At 37.2% G+C, this 19680-nt stretch overlaps 1 protein-coding gene across 2 annotated transcripts in view; it reads right to left on the bottom strand.

Moving 5' to 3' along the window:
* APPL1 (adaptor protein, phosphotyrosine interacting with PH domain and leucine zipper 1) overlaps positions 1–19680 on the bottom strand; it is a 45389-nt gene that overhangs the window by 22848 nt on the left and 2861 nt on the right. The window contains exons 2-12 of one of the 2 annotated variants that reach the window (XM_014344253.4): positions 19487–19540; positions 14587–14685; positions 12685–12744; positions 12121–12192; positions 9683–9770; positions 8094–8135; positions 7318–7376; positions 4006–4152; positions 2748–2830; positions 1878–2036; positions 681–869 (exon numbers count right to left, since the gene is read on the bottom strand). In XM_014344253.4, the coding sequence (XP_014199739.1) occupies positions 681–869; positions 1878–2036; positions 2748–2830; positions 4006–4152; positions 7318–7376; positions 8094–8135; positions 9683–9770; positions 12121–12192; positions 12685–12744; positions 14587–14685; positions 19487–19489 (1001 nt within the window). In that variant the 5' untranslated portion in view covers positions 19490–19540. The remainder of the gene's footprint in view (positions 1–680; positions 870–1877; positions 2037–2747; positions 2831–4005; positions 4153–7317; positions 7377–8093; positions 8136–9682; positions 9771–12120; positions 12193–12684; positions 12745–14586; positions 14686–19486; positions 19541–19680) is intronic. The other variant, XM_003818708.6, reaches the window with a different exon arrangement.

Here is a 19680-nt window from a genome sequence, read left to right as displayed (position 1 = left end):
GGTTGAGGCTACAGTGAGCCATGTTTACACCACTGCACTGCAGCCAGGGAGACACAGTAAGACCCCGCCTCAAAAAAAGGTAACAGAAATTTTTAAAATGGTATTATAAACATTAATGGAAAAATAATCTGATCACAAATACTTGATTAACATTTTAAAATAACACTACTGTTAGCACCTACTATATGTCAGTCACATTACATATGTTAGAATTTCTGTTCCTCACAACAATTTACGATAGGGATTACAACCCCCCCCATTCACATTTTACATGAAGAAAAATGGAGCGGAGAGGGGTTACAGACATTACTGTACTGTCTGAGACCACACAGTAAGTAATGGATCCAGAATTTGATCCTTCTGACCCCAGGTTTAGGACTCTTTCCATTAACTTGTTCTGTCTTCCCTGATACTATGCAGGATTTTCAGTTCCAGTTCCCTAACATGAAATCACAGGTCTTTACTATATGACATTGCTTTGACAACTTCAAAATATCAAGAAACCATTTAACCAAGTCAGAGACAAAAATTCAATATATTTCTACAAGATTAAAAAGCAATTTATCTTAATACATAATGAACCTAAAATGTCCATAAAATTTCTAAACAAAAAGGAATTATCTCACATTTCAGAAGTTTAAAATACTATAGATTAGTAGTAGTAGAAAAAAAATACCAACTTTTTTCCATCGAAAGACGTGATCTGAAAACAATATCGTCTGTCTTCACAGTCCACAGCCATCACTGAACAGTTGTCTATGTCCATGGCCAGGCCTCCTGCTACATCCCCACGGGCCTGACTCATTAAATTTCCACCCTGCGTGAAGTAAAACTGTCTGTCCCAGGTAGATGACACCAAGCCTGTTTTACTGAATGAAGAAAGCACATTCACTCTTTAATAACAACATACCTGAAATCTCATCATCAGCTAGACACAAGATAAAGCATGTTACAATGAACTGGCTTGTGAAGAGGCACCAAGATGCCAAGAAAATAAATATAAATATGCTTTCAGTCTCTAAAATAAATTCATGTATGTTGACTCACTTTTGTGAATGTGTATACAGTTTCCAAAACAAGGCTGGAAATTATCAAACTGTGGCTGTTATAATAATGATCCATAAAATATAGGTTATAGTTCAATTTCCAAGGGAGTAAATTCAAAACAACAGAATTTATTTTATTTCTAGGGTTAACCTGCTTCATCCTATCATCAGGTGAAAACTAACATTTGACTTGGTGCTATAATTACAAATATATTAAAGTAAGATAAATGATATTTCACAGCATTCTCATGTTATGATACAATATGTGAATATTTATTTAAACTCAAATTAGTTTCACTTCATTTTTTTTTTTGAGACAGAGTCTCACTCTGTCCCTCAGGCTGGAGTGCAGTGGTGGGATCTCGGCTCATCACAACCTCTGCCTCCCATGTTCAAGTGATTCTCGTGCCTCAGCCTCCTGAGTAGCTGGGATTACAGGTGCAAGCCACCATGCTCAGCTAATTTTTGTATTTTTAGTAGAGGTGGGGTTTCACCATGTTGGCCAGGCTGGTCTCGAACTCCTGACCTCAGGTGATCCACCCGCCTCAGCCTCCCAAAGTGCTGGGATCACAGGCGTGAGCCACCATGCCCAGCCCTGGTTTCACTTCTTTTATCATTCTACATTATTCAATAAATATCTAGGTAGGATTTTACTTCTGAAAAGTATTCATGTACTTCATCTGTCAAAAAGTTCACATAAATACTAACACCTCTAAAAAGTTTCAACCTTTAATAAAAATCAAAATATGACAGACATCAATTATTTACTATATTCATTTGGTATTGTCTTACATGATACACAATATACAAAAATAACAATAGTTTTCTTACTTCCTAGCATTAAGGTATCCAGCCTTTCGGGTTAAATTTCGATTAACAGGAAATTTGGTGGGGTCTGGGTCAGGCACATATAAGGGATCACTGGCTACTTCCAAATCCTCTATTGTCTGTTGCATGGTCTCTATATCACTGTCCATTTCCCTGCGAACACTGACACAGAACAGATTATTTGCTACAAATCACAACCAATAAAGAACTCCTTACCAATCATGTTTACCTGCATATTTGTTTTGGGTATGTTTTCTTAGAGGAAGAGCGGCATGGGTGGTTAAAACAACACGAATATATTTTAAAACAGGTTTACAGTTTATTTGAAACTTAGATATTTTGGAAACAATACTAAATTCAAAAAACAAATGAAGCCCCCCGAATGCCTGATTTTGGCGTAATTTTCAAATTGTTCTGCCCTGTGCCTTTAAAACAACAATCACTTTCATCTCTCTCCATACCGTGGACTGACCACATATACTGCTCAGCATTTTGAACCTGATAAGAACTGCTTTCTCTCTAAGCTTTCATGGCTTGGAAACAATATTTAGTAATCTCCCATCAAACTCCCACAATTTCAAGTTTAAAGATAATTTCACTTATGGGGAGTTACTATTATGTGTCTGTTATATTCAGACATAAAACTGAGCGTAGAATCAATAAAATTATCACTATTATGAAATTCAAAGTTCACAATCTATGGAAAAAAGAGGTTAAAAAAAAACAAGAAGTAACCATGAACCACATAAGAAACTCTCATGGCAAGGAAAATATTCCCTCAGGAAAGTAAATGATAAATATCTTTACATTATGTCATTGAGCTGTTATCATTCACATCATTTCATTTTCAATTTTAAGGAAAAAAATACTTACTTCTGAACGCTTGTTCCAATATTAGCTAAAAATTCTTCCAGTTGTTCATTAAGATTTTCAGAACCCATCTTAAAGAAACTTATCTGGAGAGTGGGGAGTGGGGGGAATTGAACAATACAAAAATAGATTAAGCAATACTTAAAGTAAATCATATAAACAATCTCTAAGACACATGGTTAAGTAAAAAACAAAGGAATATTCCCATTTGTGTAAAAATACATTGTAGTTTGTGACTTCTACTGCACAGGGAGCCATTAAGGAAGTTAGACTTAAATTCCACTGTATATCCTTTTATATTTTTTGAATTGGAACAAGTAATATATACATATGGTTAACAATCTTTTAAAATTGGAAAATAAATTTTAAAGTATTTCCAATAAATTATATAAAGTATTTCATGTTTACTACAAAGATAAGTTTTCTATCTGAGGAATAATCAGTAAAGTACTCTTTTACCTAAATAGATTCAATTTTTTTTTTTTTTTTTTTTGAGACAGGGTCTCGTCTGTCATCCAGACTGCACAATAAAACCTCACTGCAGCCTCAGCCTCCTAGGCTCAAGGGATCCTTCCATTTCAGCCTCCCAAGTTGCTGGAATCACTGAGGCATGCTACCAAGCCCAGCTAATTTTTTCATTTTTTGTAGAGATGGGGTCTCCCTACATTGCCGAGGCTAGTCTCAAACTCCTGGACTCAAATGATCCTCCTACCTCGGCCTACCAAAGTGCTCGATTATAGGCGTAAGGCACCGTGCCTGCCCTCAATTTTCTTTAAACTCTTGATTTTTAGGAGACTGACACTTTGTCTTATACTACCCAAATTTTCTAGCCCCCTTCCTGATGTACTCTTTGGGCACGTTGGAGTTCATCTATTATTTTTAACTCAGGAAGTATGCAAGGAATATGGGATAAACTCAAACTTGTTTATTCTCTTTCAGATCTATTATGAAGCAAGTGTTTAGTTGAAGCTCTAGCAATAGGTGTAACTCTGAAATTCATTTAGTTCTCTCAGTCCCCAGCTATGGTGAACAAGTGGTTTCATTTACCTAAAATATTTGAAATCTTCATTTGCAAGGAAAACCATTCTTCCTAACTTCCTTAAAATAATAGTCTGATGACATTTTAAAAATTACTTCTTAAAACACAGACATAAACAAGGATGTTGAAAATAGTTTATAATACCCTTATACTTAATGTAAATATCAAGCTTAATATAAAACTTTTAGGACAGTTATAATCCAAATACAGTACAGTATTTACCTGAGCTTGCATGTACCCAAGTAGAGGTTCTAACAATGCTATTTTCTTCTTGTACTGAAGAGTATTTAATGCACAAAAATAATGCATCATGGTCTGGTGTTGTTTCTTTCTGGATGTGTACACATCTTCTGTTACTTCATACTTCACCTTTGAATGAAAAGATTTAAATAATTAAGTAAATAATCTGCTATTATTTACTTAATTTTGTATTAACTTCAGTAGGAGCTGTGGAGAAGAGCCTACCCAAGGAATTGAGTATCACAAGCAATTAAGCAGTAATGTTCCTGTTTTCTGATCTTTTAGAAATCCTTCAACATACTGGTTAAGCAAATTTTCCTGTTTAACTTCCAACCACATAATTTACAAAATGCACATTGAGGCCAGGCGTGGTGGCTCATGCCTGTAATCCCAGCACTTTGGGAGGCCGAGGCGGGACGATCACTTGAGGTCAGGAGTTTAAGAACAGCCTGGCCAACATGGTGAAACTGTCTCTATTAAAAATGGAAACAAAAATTAGCCAGGTGCGGTGGTACACACCTATAATTCCAGCTACTGGGGAGGCCGAGGCATGAGAATAGCTTCACCCTGGGAGGGGGAGGTTGCAGTGAGCCAAGATCACACCACTGTACTCCAGCCTGGGTGACAGAGAGAGACTGTCTCAAAAAAAAAAAAAAAAATGCATATTGAAAACAGAATTCTGTACGTAACTAAGAATGGTACAATAACTAAACTAAGCATGGCAGAGAAAGCTTACGACAAGGAGGAAGGGCAGACAATTGTTTGTTATTAGCTTAGTCATTAGTCTTTGACTTTGATCAGTTCACAGCATACCATTCTCCCCTCCTGGTTCTCTCCCTATCAGTCTTCCTCTCTTGCACTTGCTTGTCTTCCTTCATCCATACTTGAAATATGTGTGCTCCCTAGAGTTCTTTTATTCAGACAACAAATATTTATCGAATACCTATTATGTAATAGGCATTAGGTTCTTCTGCCTTCCTGCTTTCCTTAGAATCCTCAAGTACGAAGAATATTCTAATATTCCAATACACCAATGACTCAATGACTCACAAATTTTATCTCCTCCCTCTCACTTTCCCAAGTGACAGAGTAAACACATCTCCAGCTGGGTTCTTTATGTGTGTTTATGTGCTAAAAATGTACAAAACTGAAGATAGTTTTGTACACAAAACCTGTTCTTCTGCTTTGTTTCTTACCTTTCTTAATTACTACAGGATCCATCCAGACATCCAAGAAATCTAGGACTCATTTTTTATTCCTCCTATTACCACAAGTCTTGTCAATTCTACTTAAAAAAATATCTCCCAGAAGTACTCCTTCCTCTCCACTTTCAGTAACAACCTTAGCTGAGGACTTCATTATATCTCTGCAAACTATTCCAATTCCTTTCACTGGATACCCTCTAGTCTTGTCCTCTTCACATTTTCATTAGTATGTTTGTTCTATAACACAACTGCATGATGTTATTCACCTACTTAGAATCCTTTGGCAGCTGTCCACTCCCTCTAACACAAATTTCAAGGTCATTAATATAGTAATCTGGTACTAATATACTTCTTACCCTTTCTGCCATATCTCCAAACATTTCCTTTATTGTCACAGAGTACTCTTAATCTTTACACTCTCCCAACTCCACCATGTGCCTCTGAAAGGCTGTTTTTCTTTCAGGAAAGCACTCTCTCCGATTCCAAACTGGTGTTATCCACTTATCTTTAATGTAAATGTCACCTTCTAAAAGTGTAACCTTTGCTGGCCATGTGTGGTGGCTCAAGCCTGTAATCCCAGCACTTTGGGAGGCCGAGGCAGGCAGATCACCTGAAGTCAGGAATTCGAGACCAGCCTGGCCAACATGGTGAAACCCCACCTCTACTAAAAATACAAAAATTAGCTGAGCATAGTGGCTAACACCTGTAATCCCAGTTACTGGGGAGGCTGAAACAGGAGAATCACTTGAACTCAGGAGGCGGAGGTTGCAGTGAGCCGAGACGGAGCCACTGCACTCCTGCCTGGGAGAGAGAATGAGGCCCTGTCTCAAAAAAAAAAAAAAAAAGTGTAACCTTTCCCAATTCACCAATCAAAGCGAACTGCTGCCCTCTCTGTGCTCTCTCAGCATTTTATTAAAACCCCTATAATTGTATTTAACTAATAACAGAGTTAATTCATGCCTTCTTGTCATCCTTGTACTCTGGTTCCTAGTCCATCTGCATGCCTTCACACAGGTAGCCTTCAATAAATGTGGAGTATCCAGTCTTTGAGGGCAGGGGTGAAGCCTATTCATGTTGTTCCCCCAAGGTACCCAACAGACTGCTTGACGTATATTAGGTGCTCAATGAATTTTTAAATAAAATGAAGTTCGTGACAGAGTGTTTTTTAAAATACCTTGAGCAGCCAGAAGTAATGTAAAATATATCAAATTTTATACCCAGAGCCTTTAACTACTTCTCTAAGGCCAAGTGACTAATAGAGATCTCACATGTATACATTTTATCAATACACCATTAAGTAGTAGTCTGCAGCTAAAATTAGAAACGAAAAGGAAATCAATCTTTGTACTAAACTTTGTGTGAGAAACATTTCCTTTGTCACAGTAGCTGTTGCACAGTAAATCCTACCCAACTGTGGATTCCCACAAGCAGTCACTGTGTTTCCACCAGCAGCTGCAGCCAAGGCTGCAGACACCGACACCCAGGCACAGAGATCACCTCAGTCACAAGCATCTAGAAAGACCTACACATCAAGCCTTGGACTAGATGCTGGAGAAAGACATGATCTTAAGGCACGCCCAAAAGAACCTGTTAATACTCTGTACTCTCATCTTTACTTGAATGCATTTCTCCTCAAATATAGTGTAAAATTTCTGTATTTCACTCCTTGAACAAATATCAAAAGATATATATGTCTATAAATAAGGAGGGCCTCATAACAGAATTTCATTATGTGTGTGACCACTCTATCTCAGAAGACATTTTTGAACACACCTATATATTCAAACAGAACCAATGCCATGTCATCAAAATACAAAGCAACAAAAGGCAATGTTATATACTGGGCATCAGTTAAATTTCCAGAATAGTTATATTTACTTATAACATCAAATTTTGGCAGAAGAAAATATTTTGTTTAAAGAGGTCAATGATTATCAGAAAGGTTTTGAACAGCTAGAAGGAAAGAATAAACGAATAGTAATATAACAAAACATACAAAGTAACTGCTGGCTCTATTTTGATAGAGGAAAAACTAAACCACCTAATGAATAGTTAATTATGACACCGAAGGAATAAATATGTACCACACCTTGTCATTTTCTCTTTTTTTTGATAAACGGCTATATCTATTAATCGCAGCATCATGATCTGGAAAAAAGAAATGAGTGTTAACAATACAACAGTACTTTTCAAAACTTACAAATGCTTTCAATGGTCTTCACATGTGCACCTTTCCACAAACGTACTAAAACAAGAATTTCCTACCACATGACCACTGCACTCAATTTTCCCCACAGCCAAATTTCCCCTAAATTATGTGTCTACTTCTCAAATTGGTTTTTAAAAAATTAATTCCAAGGAAACTAATGCACTAAAGCTTTTTAAAGTATTTTCTAGTACAAAAATAGCAAACGCAGCTTAGACACAGTGGCATATGCCAATAGTCCCAGCTACTCAGGAGGATGGGGCAGCAGGATCACTACACTATGCTATGATTGTGGCTTGAAAAGCCACTGCACTCCAACCTGGGCAACAGAGCAAGACCCTGTATCTTAAAATATATATATATATATAAAACACTCATTAAAGAAAAATTGGGATATATAAAAGAACAAGAAGGGTAAAATATTACACTACCTCTTTAGGCATTATGAAGATAGTAACCTGTAAGACTTAATTTCCTTAAGATTTTTCTTAAATTACACTGTATAAACAGTGTAATTTAAGTAGCAATACTCATTTAAGTAATGTTCACTTATTTTTAATTGGTTTTTTTTCAATTATTACAAAGAATCTGGCCACAGATATGCACTGATAAACAAATACATCACTGCAAGAAATAAGTGTGCAAATTATAGGGCTTACCATTACTTGCAATCTGAAATACTTCCTTTAATGTTAGTATTTCTGAAAAAGTTCAAGAATAATTTAAGTTTGGCACATTTATGAAATACATTTGTTTGGAAAACAATAACTGCTACTTAAACTATAATTAAAACTCAAAATAATATTTCATAGTTCAACATTCAGGGTGAAAAAGCTACTCTGTGTTTCAGCTAGTCTATGAAACATTTACTATCATTAGCAACAGTTACACCACCAGAAAATCTACTTGCTACAAATTAGTGATATGACATAAAAACAAATTTAAAAACCCACTGTAAATGGTAAGATATGCAAATATTCTGATTTAGTGCCAGAATCATGCATTTTTGATATATGAATCTAAATATTCAAATGCTAAATGAGAAACAAAACATCTCATTAATAAGATTATGCCATTCAGTCCCCTTACACTGAAGAAAAGAGATCTTGTTCTAGACCTTAGAAATGACCATTCTTGAGGATCACAACCACAATTAGTAATTCCATCTTTAAAATACATTAGATGTATTGGTGACTGAATAAAGTAAAGGTGGCACGGGTTGCAGTCCAGAAATGGTGTAGGTGTAGAATAGTATAATACGCATTTGTCTGTATTCCATGTATAATTTAAATACTTTACCATTCACTGATACATTAGTTCAATATTTTTAATCTCTCTACATATTTTGGAAGTAAGTGCGTATGGCTGAGATTACAAGTTATGGGAAAGCAAAACCAACTCTATACAACTCTCATTGTATCACCTAGTAATCCTAAGTGGGTAAAAATAAAACCCACAAACGAGTAGGTTGCAGATTGTTAGATGTGCCAGTACCCCTACCTCTTGCCACTTCGGCCCATACACACACCTCTATACCCTGTGCCACTATCCTAACTCAGGCCTTGGTCATATCTCACTGGACTCCCACAACTTCCCAGTCTAGTCTCCTACATAACAAGGCTACTCTATTCCATCCTCCAAAGGAATTGTGTCTCTCCTTAAAGACCCCCATTGGCTTCTCCTTCGCTCATAATCTGAAGTCTAGCCTCTTAGCATGACCTACTCCCATCTACTCTATTTCTGGATTCATCTCCTGCCTCACTCTAACACATACAGCATTGCAGCCACACTGAGTTTCTTGCTACTGTCAAATAGGCTGTGTATTTCTAAAAGCCATATCTTGTGCACTCTAGTCCCTCTGACAGAACAATGACTGTTCTCCTGGCAAATTCCTCTTCACTGTTCAATGCTCATGTCACATCCTTGGGTAAAGCCTTGCTGACCCCCTCCTAACAGCCCCGCCAGCACCTTGCTCATTCCCTAATTATAAGAGACATAAGTGTTGTAATTACGCATGTGCCCACTTCCTTCTCTAGAATTTCTCAAAAGAGGGGATATCTTATCCATATCGGTATTTCTCAATATCTAGTTTGACATCTAGCAGGAGCTCCTATAAATGTTTGGTAACTGAGCAAAGTAAGAGTGGCATAGGCTGTCATCCAGAAATGGTGTAAGTACAGAGTAATATGCATTTTACAAGCGTTGATCTCACAGCCAATGAAAGTAAACATAAGCTTGACTTCAATACCTTTCAGATCTCTTTCTTTAAACTGGGTAATGGGGAACATCATGGCATCAGCAAGTTGAGTTGAAAGCACTGCATGACAAGAGCTAAGCTAGAAAAAGAAAGACCAAAAAGGCCAAATAACTATACACAGACATTTAACCAGTGTTATGTAAATTAAACATAATCTAGTAAAAATGGTTCTGATATATTTTATATAGGAAAACACTAAAAATTATGTGATATAGTACAAAATACTATATAGTCAAAAAATTCCATTTACTAAACTCTTAGAAAACACAGAATGACCTTGGATTTGGTAACACTTTCTTGCATATAACACTAAAAGCACAAGGAACAAGAGAAAATATATAATGGACATCATCAAAATTTAAAACTTCTATGCATGAAAGCGCACCATCAAGAAAATGAAAAAAAAAAAAAAACAACTCAGAATGGGAGAAAATATTTGCCAATTATGTATCTGATAAATAACTTGTATCTAGAAAGGTAACTTTTACAACTAATAAAAAGACAACCAATTTAAAAACGGGCAAAGGATCTGTATAATTTCTTCAAAGATAAACAAATGGCCAATAAGCACATGAAAAGGTGCTCAATATCATTAGACATTAAGAAAATGCAAATCAAAACCACAATGAGATACCATTTGACACTCACTCAGATGGCCATTAATTTTTAAAAAAATTTTAAATACACACAAACTAAAATAATTGTTGGCGAGGATGTGGAAAAACTGGAACCCTCCTACATTGCTGGTAGGAATGTAAAATGGTGCAGGCACTGTAGAAAACAGTTTGGTGGTTTTCTAAAATTATTTAACTTTTAAATAAACATAAAATTACCACGCAATGATCCAGCAATCCCATTTCTGGGTACCTACTCAAGAGAACTGAAAACTGTTGTTCAAAACAAAAAAAACAATCTTGTATATGAATGCTCATAATAACATTATTTGAACTAGTTAAAAGGTAGAAACAACACAAATAAACAATGACTAGATAAACAGATACACAGATATATAAAGAGATGACCAGATAAACAAAACTTGGTATATCCATAACAATGAAATTTTATTTAGCCAAAAAAGGAATGAAGTACTGAGGCATATTACAACATGAATGAACCTTGAACACATTATGCTAAGTGAAAACAGACACTAAAAAGTCTGAAATTATGAGTCCATTTATATGAAATATCAAAAGTAGGCAAATCCATACAGAAAGAAGATTAGTGGTTGACAAGGGCTGAGGGAGCAGGGAGGTGGAAGTGACTGCTTGATATGGTTTGGCTGTGTCCCCACCCAAATCTCATCTTCAATTGTAGCTCCCATAATTCCCACATGTTGTGGGAGGGGCCCCATGGGAGATAACTGAATCATGGGGGCAGTTTCCCCTATACTGTTCTCGTGGTAGTGAATAAGTTTCACGAGATCTGATGATTTTCTAAGGGGTTCCCCTTTCACTTGTCTTTCATTCTCTCTCATCTGCCGCCATGTAAGATGTGCCTTTCGCCTTCCGCCATGATTGTGAGGCCTCCCCAGCCACATGGAACTGTGAGTCCATTAAACCTCTTTTTCTTTATAAATTACTCATCTCAGGTATGTCTTTATCAGCAGTGTGAAAACAGACTAATACACTGCTTAACGGGCACAAGGCTTCCTTGGAGATGATGAAAATGTCCTAAAAACCATACAGTGGTTATGGTTGCATAGCACTGTGAATGCACTAAATATCATGAATGACAAATTTTATGCTATGCATACTTTACCACAATTTTTTTAAATGAAAAAAATTACATTATTTCTTTATCTTGATTTCCCGGTAAAACATTTTGCTATAATGAGTTATTAAAATATTTCAAAAAAATTACTTTTCCAGTTAAGAGTCTAGAAAACACAGGACTATCAAATGGTCCATGTGAAAAGAAGAGGTTTTACTGCAACAGTAGAGAACAGTTAACAATTCTCCATAATCTCTCACTACCTTTTTTTCCTCTTACCTTTTAGGTCTTTGTTTTAATGATTTGTTGTGATGACTGATTTGAGGAATTCAGGGTTGATTCTGGCTGTTTAGGATAGCAGGATTAATAAAGACTAAACAGTAAAATGTTGCTTAATAGCAAAAGAGCAACCACAAAGAACCCAGATGTAGTTCACTACCTAACTCTTCTCTCCCTGCCTACATCAAATGACACATGTCAAGACTGAATGTTAACACGGACTGCGTATAGAAGAAGCACATCTGTAAGTTTATTCCTGGAAAACAATGTTTAATCAGGTAAAGAAAGTATTGTTTTAATGAGCCAGCCACCAGGATGTGGAATTAAGGTTCCTCTTTAGTCATCTCTTTAATAGAGCTTTATTCATAAAATAAAAGCTAAGCAACTGGGTAACTTAATTATAAGACCATTTAATCAAGCATAATAAAATAAACGTTTACCTCATCTATAACTTTTGAAAACTGTTGCAATGTAGAGCTCATAACCTCATCATCACCTCCCAATGGAAAACGCTGAAAAGCAAGAAACAGATGAGGTAAAGTTTCAATGCTGTGTCTTTTGGGAATGACATTACTATAATTTACATTTTTAAATAACTTCAGAAAACTTCCAAAATTTTGAAAAAGCTCTAAAATATCATTTAACTAAAATTGTGTAATGTATATAATAAACATTAATTGTTTATTAAGTAAGCAATTGACATGGCATATTGGAATACCCACTGTACTGAAGTTCAAAGATTTAGCATTTAGCTCCAGTTCCTCCAATAACACTGTAATGTTCAGCAAGTCACAACTTCTTCATTTGTAAAAAGAAAACAAGTAAACTAGATAGCCTCTGTATTTAATATTAAATCATTAAAATTATCTGAACATAAGTGCTATCATGAAATTTCAATGGCATATTCTGTGAATTCAAGAAAACTTAAGGATTCTTGTTGAAAGTCTATCTATACAGATACTATACTTTTAAAATTATGCTTTTAAAACTTTGATATACAATACCTGTTTTTCATATTCTTTTAAAAGTTTTGAGGTCAGGTGTGTTGCTGCACTTAATTCATTCTATGGAAAAAGCATTCAAATTAGCATATTACTGAGAAAAAAGTTTTAGTTTTTTCTAATTAAATACCTAATTTATTTATTATCACTTAACATAAATATTGTACATGTTTTTTAAAACCTTCATTAAATCACTGGAAAGGGGTACTACCATTAAAGCACTTTAAAAGAAAACTCAAACCATAAAATAGACACTCTCAAGGAATTCAGCAGTGTTCCTGGTGTTTGTTTTTTGCTAATAAAAACTAAGCACTAAATACTTTAAAGCCTAGAAATAAACTGATATAACCTTAGCAAAATCTTTAGAGCATCTACGTTGATGACTGATTATTGCCCTCTGTAGATGCTGATACTAGACTACAGTAAGCACTTAATAACATACAACCAAAATGTGGCTGACCCAGTCATATAACATAGCAACACAGCCATATGAAACACAGCCATATGAAAAACTTTAATTTAGTTTTTTTGGTGAATATAACAAATAGAACATTTCTTTAACATATTAATCATATATCTCTGTAGTCAGAAAGCAAAGCTTCAGAGCCTGATCACAAGGAAAAACTAAACAACAACATAGCAACTCTTAAGTACGTAATGAAAATGTGAAGCCAGAAAGCAAACAATATGAGAAGGGAAAAAAAAAAAACTTGTACGCTTAATTAATCCCAAAGAAAGTATATTACAGAACCTAGGTTGCTGTTTAAGCTTATAATTAAGTTATCCAAACATAGCTTCAAATTTTATTGCTGGTCAATAAGAAAACTTAGTCATACCCTTCATCTTCTTGTACTCCAGAGGTACATCTAATTTTTAGTGCCTTCTTTTAACTAGACAGAGGCAGCCAACTTTCAAATCCTCCACTGAAAAAGGGAAAGTGTTGGCCAGGTGCAGTGGCTCACGCCTGTAATCCCAGCACTTTGGGAGGCCGAGGCGGGCAGATCACCTGAGGTCAGGAGTTCGAGACCAGCCTGGCCAACATGGTGAAACCCTGCCTCTACTAAAAATACAAAATTATCTGGGCGTAGTAGTGCATGCCTGTAGTTCCAGCTACTCAGGAGGATGAGTCAGAAGAATTGCTTGAACCTGGGAGGTGGAGGGTGCAGTGAGCTGAGATTGCACCATTGCACTCCAGCCTGGGAGACATTAGCAAAACTCCATCTCCAAAAAAAAAAAAAAAAAGGGCCGGGTACAATCTCAGCACTTTGGGAGGCCAAGGCGGGCGGATCACCTGAGGTCGGGAGTTCGAGACCAGCCTGACCAACATGGAGAAACCCTGTCTCTACTAAAAATACAAAATTAGCCGGGCGTGCTGGTGCATGCCTGTAATCCCAGCTACTTGAGAGGCTGAGGCAGGAGACTCACTTGAACCTGGGGGGCGGAGGTTGCGGTGACCCAAGATCACACTACTGCACTCCAGCCTGGGCAACAAGAGCAAAGCTCCATCTCAAAAAAAAAAAAAAAAGTGGGGGTGGGGAAGTGCTCCATAAGATTGTAATAAGCATGATTAGGGAAAATACCGGTGATGACATGGGGTCTTCATTCAAATCTTAGGAAAGATCACTATCAGTGAGTTTAATGGGGGGTTCCCCCCAAACCATGTTTGGGGAGAATGGGCAGATGCTTCAATCGTCTATCACTTTTGTAGTACTACAAACTGTACACTAGTAGTTGAAATGTCAGTTCTGTAATACACTCAATGTTCATTAATCCATTCAACAAATATTTATTACTATGAGCCTAACACAGGGCTAAAGCAGTGGTAAACAAGACAGACACTATCTGTCCTCATGAGGCTTAAAGATTCGTGTTTTAAAAGCATCAAGTTAGTCCTTAGTGTTTTACCTGTGCATCATAAATCCGATGCATAGCTTGATACAACTGGTTCATATAGTTGGAAATAGCTGTGGCATCTTCTTCAAATACACCTAGTAAAGACCTTGTCTGTATAAAACAATAGCAATAAGTTTATGTTAATCATTATACAAATCAGATGGAAAAATATTTTTTCTAAAGGAAGCAAAAATCGTAGGATATTAAAGTTCTAGTAATTCTGAGTTTTAATCTATTTTGTCTCTTTTGATAGTAATGTTAAGAAGTCTGTTTTTTTTTGTTCTTAGTTTCACTTCAACAAAGCAGAGGTATTTTCCAACTATGTCACACAAACTTTAGGAGAAACAACAGAGGTATATTTTCATAAACTAAAAATTCTATAAACTAAGAACAAATCAACAGAAACATTCAAAGCTAAATTAACAGCATTCCATATAGTATATTTTAAATGTCTTACTTCAGGATAATTTAGTATGATTATTTCTTCTACAGTTTTTGCTAGAAGAGGCCAAACCCCTTCCTGTCCTAATCTAAAAATACCACAGTACACCCTCCCCAACATGGCCAACTCTTCAGCATATAAAATGCTAACTAGGTTTTTCTGAATGCACAATTTGGGGGTTTTCCTTTCTTCTTCTTTATACATGTCTATATTGTTTGGCTTTTGTTTTGTTTTGTCATTTTTCTACCATGCACATTTAAAAATTATCTTCATTTTAGGCCGAGCACAGTAGTTCATGCCTGTAATCTCAGCACTTTGGGAGGCCGAGGCAGGCAGATCATGAGGTCAGGAGATTGAGACCATCCTGGTTAACACAGTGAAACCCCGTTTCTACTAAAAATACAAAAAATTAGCCGGGTGTGGTGTCACGTGCCTGTAGTCACAGCTACTCAGGAGGCTGAGGCAAGAGAATAGCTTGAACTTGGGAGGTGAAGGTTGCAGTGAGCCGAGATCACGCCACTGCACTTCAGCCTGGGCGGGCGACAAAGCAAGACTCTGTCTCAAAATAAAAAAAATTTTTTTAATTATCTTTATTTTAAGGGGGAAAGCTTATAAGTAAATGTTAAGAATGTCAGGCCGGGTGCGGTAGCTCACGCCTGTAATCCCAGCACTTTCGGAGGCCAAGGCGGGTGGATCACGAGGTCAGGAGATTGAGACCATCCTGGCTAACACGGTGAAACCCCGTCTCTACTAAAAATACAAAAAAATTAGCCGGGCATGGTGGCAGGCCCCTGTAGTCCCAGCTACTCGGGAGGCTGAGGCAGGAGAATGGCGTGAACCTGGGAGGCGGAGCTTGCAGTGAGCCGAGATCGTGCCACTGCACTCCAGCTTGGGCAATAGAGGGAGACTCCGTCTCAAAAAAAAAAAAAAAAAAAAAGAATGTCAATAAAAATTTATCAAAGATAAGGAAACTAAGGCTATCAAAGGCAAGGTAGACATACTCACATTACATCCCAAAGGCCCAGGGGAAGAATGAAAATACCAATAACTACTGGAGATAACTGCAGCTTAAAATCTAAAAGATGTATTTTTATTCTAAAAATAATTTATGCCTCAGCCTTAGAAACTGTTGTGGGTGTCGCTGTTGTTGATTGAGATAGGGTCTCATTCTTCTCCCAGGCTGGAGTGCAGTAACATGATCTCGGCTCACTGCAGCCTTGACCTCCTGAGCTCAAAAAATCCTCCCACCTCAGCCTCCCAGGTAGCTGGGACTACAGACATGTGCCACCATGTCTGGCTACTTTTTTTCTATTTTTTGTAGTGACAGGGTCTCACTATGCTGCTCAGGCTGGTTTCAAACACCTGGGCTCAAGCAATTCTCCTACCTCAGCCTCCCAAAGTGCTGGGATTACAGGTCAGGTGTGAGCCACCACACATGGCCAAAAATTTTTTTTTCTTAAATCAACTTATTCCTTAGCTTCCTATTTTCAGAGGAGGAAGCTAAGTCAATATAGTATAAAGAAGGGGAAAAGACACAAAATCATGATGCCAGTAAGTCCCTATTTTCAGTCCTCTACTTCCCCAGGCCTCAGAGATTTAGATTTGACAGAATATTTTTCAAACACTCCACTACAATTCCATATAGTGCTATTTTAAGATGTAAAAAAGAAAGCATCAGGAAATCTTGTTTGGCTAGTGCCATTCTTAAGGAAAATCTGCCACTTCTTTTTTTTTGTTTTTGTTTTTTTTCTAAAAATGGGTAATTCCAATTCAAGGAGTTACATATTTATGTAAAAACTTGTAGCATAATTAAATTTAAAAGCTCTTCTCAGCGCAAAGCAAGTTGAAACAGATTCCCTATTTTAAGCTAACAATATCAACTTCAACACTGGATAATTACTGTTTGTTTAAAGTTAGTAGCTTAAAAAATAGAATCAATATGGTACCATTTCATCAAATCTACGATGGTATCCATTGTAAGATGCATCATTTTTATTTTTGTACTACTCAAACAAAACAATGCTGGCAATTAAGCTATGATTTAAGGTTTTCTTATGTCTTGAATTTTTTACCTTATATTTATGAAAACAGACCTTCACACAGAATTTTATCATATACGGCTCTCATGTAAACATAAGAAATATAAGCATCATAAATTTATTTCTAAAACTTCACAGAGTTCGAATCTTATGAACCACTTTTCTTTTTTGTTTTTTTGTTTTTTGGTTTTTTTTGAGTCAGAGTCTCACTGTGTCGCCCAGGCTGGAGTGCAGTGGTGTGATCCTGGCTCACTGCACGCTCCGCCTCCCGGATTCATGCCATTCTCCTGCCTCAGCCTCCCGTGTAGCTGGGACTACAGGTGCCAGCCACCACACCCGGCTAATTTTTTGTATTTTTAGTAGAGACGGGGTTTTATCGTGTTAGCCAGGATGGTCTCGATCTCCTGACCTTGTGATCCGCCCGCCTCGGCCTCCCAAAGTGCTGGGATTACAGGCGTGAGCCACCGCACCGGGCCCATGAACCACTTTTCAACTCGAGAGTCATCAATATGCATGTTTTCCTATACATTATCATTCTCTGTGCCATGAGGAGGTAAGTATTTCTTAGAAGTACTCCATTTTTGTCCCTAATATTTTCTTCCAAGAAACTGATACTCATTCAGCAAATTTTGATGATGTCATTTGACATCTCACCAGGTGTCAAAGGAAGGTTTTCAGACAACAACCAGGACTGATATTCCTTTCTCAAATGGTGGCAAAATTGATTTGTTAGTTGAACACTGAGAGACTACACTTGGCCAGTATGCTACTAGGAGAAACAACCAAGTATGTACATTTGCAGGCAATGTGAAATACATTACTACTGCTACCTGGCTGATAGCAATTGTTAATATACCATCAACTCTAAGAGGAATCCCAATCAGAGACATCAAAATGTTGGGAGGAAAGGCACATCTCATGATTAATTCATATTATGCAAAAACAGAAGATCCCATTTGGGACTGGGGTTTGTCTTCACTGTTCTATCATAGATGAATCACTAAGATACATATCTACACATAAAATCAATTAATTTTTTAAAGATCATTATCTGTTCTTAGTAATTAACAAGGTTTATTTTGATTTTGATTTTCAAAACAACATATAAATATGGACAAGGCATCTACTATAAGCTTAAGATTTTCTGGCTCAATGGATGATCTTTTGCAGAACTGTCTGGTTTGGGCAAGATAATTCCAAACATGCTTTTTCCCCACCTAGGTTCCAGGCAGTGGAATCTTTAAGAATAAAAGATGCTTGTTTGATCAGCTGGATTTTGGACTTGCAAATTCTCCCTAATTTAATACGTAGTTACTATAAATCAAAACTAAAAGAAGGGTAACTGTAATTCAGGATAGTCTTCCATCACTCCCAGGCTTTTTTTTTTTTTTTTTTTTAAGAGCCAAAGCCTCGTTCTGTTACCCAGGCTGGAGTGCAGTGGTGTGATCATAGCTCACTGCAGCCACGGACTCCTGGACTCAATCGATCCTCCTGCCCTAGCCTCCTGAATAGCTGGGACTACAGGTGCATGCCACCACACCCAGCTAATTTTATTTTTTGTAGAGATGAGGTCTTGCTATTTGGCCCAGGGTGGTCTTGAACCCCCACCCTCAAGTGTTTACAAGCATGAGCCACTGTGCCAGGCCAAGGCTCTTTTTTAGGTAGCAACTGGCAGGCCACTTTTGATTAGATCTAAATGATCTAAAAAAAATTAAAAACTAATCAAACAAAAAACTTTTAGGGCCTGGTACAGTGGCTCACATCTGTAATCCCAGCACTAAGGCCAGGAGTTCAAGACTAGCCTGGCCAACATAGTGAAACCCTGTCTTTACAAAAAAAAATTTTCTTTTTTTTTTTTTGAGACGGAGTCTCGCACGGTTGCCTGGGCTGGAGTGCAACGGCGCAATTTCGGCTCACTGCAACCTCCGCCTCCCGGGTTCAAGTGATTCTCCTGCCTCAGCTTCCCGAGTAGCTGGGATTACAGATGTCCACCACCACGCCCGGCTAATTTTTTGTATTTTTAGGAGAGACGGGGTTTCACTATGTTGGCCAGGTCGGTCTCAAACTCCTGACCTCGTGATTCACCCGCCTCGTCCTCCCAAAGTGCTGAGATTACAGGCGTGAGCCACCACGCCCAGTCTTCTACAAAAAATTTTTAAATTAGTTGGGCTACTTGGGAGGCTGAGGAAGCAGAATCACTTGAACCTGGGAGGTGGAGGTTGCAGTGAGCCAAGATCATGCCACTGCGCTCTAGCCTGGGCGACAAGAGCGAAACTCCATCTCCAGAAAAATAAAATAAAATAAAATAAAATTAGCTGAGCTTGGTGGCGTGTGCCCAGGAGTTTGAGGTTTCTGAGTTATGGCTGCGCCACTGCAATCCAACCTACATGACAGTGAGACTCTGTCTCAAAAAAAAAAACAAAAAACTTACCATGAGCTTTAAAAGTCTTCATATTCTTTGCTGCTCTGCTTCTTGGACTCTATTCTAGATAAAATAGTTCAAACTGAGAAGAAAATTTATGCTCCAAAGCATTAATCTCAGCCCTATTTATAAAAGCAAAACTTTGGGAAAACTCTAAAAGTCCAGCAAAGGGTTGTGAAATCAGTTAAGGAAATGTGTGGTCT

Source organism: Pan paniscus, chromosome 2, assembly GCF_029289425.2.
Source record: "Pan paniscus chromosome 2, NHGRI_mPanPan1-v2.0_pri, whole genome shotgun sequence".
Taxonomy (NCBI): domain Eukaryota; kingdom Metazoa; phylum Chordata; class Mammalia; order Primates; family Hominidae; genus Pan; species Pan paniscus.
This window is presented reverse-complemented; position numbering and strand designations above follow the sequence as displayed.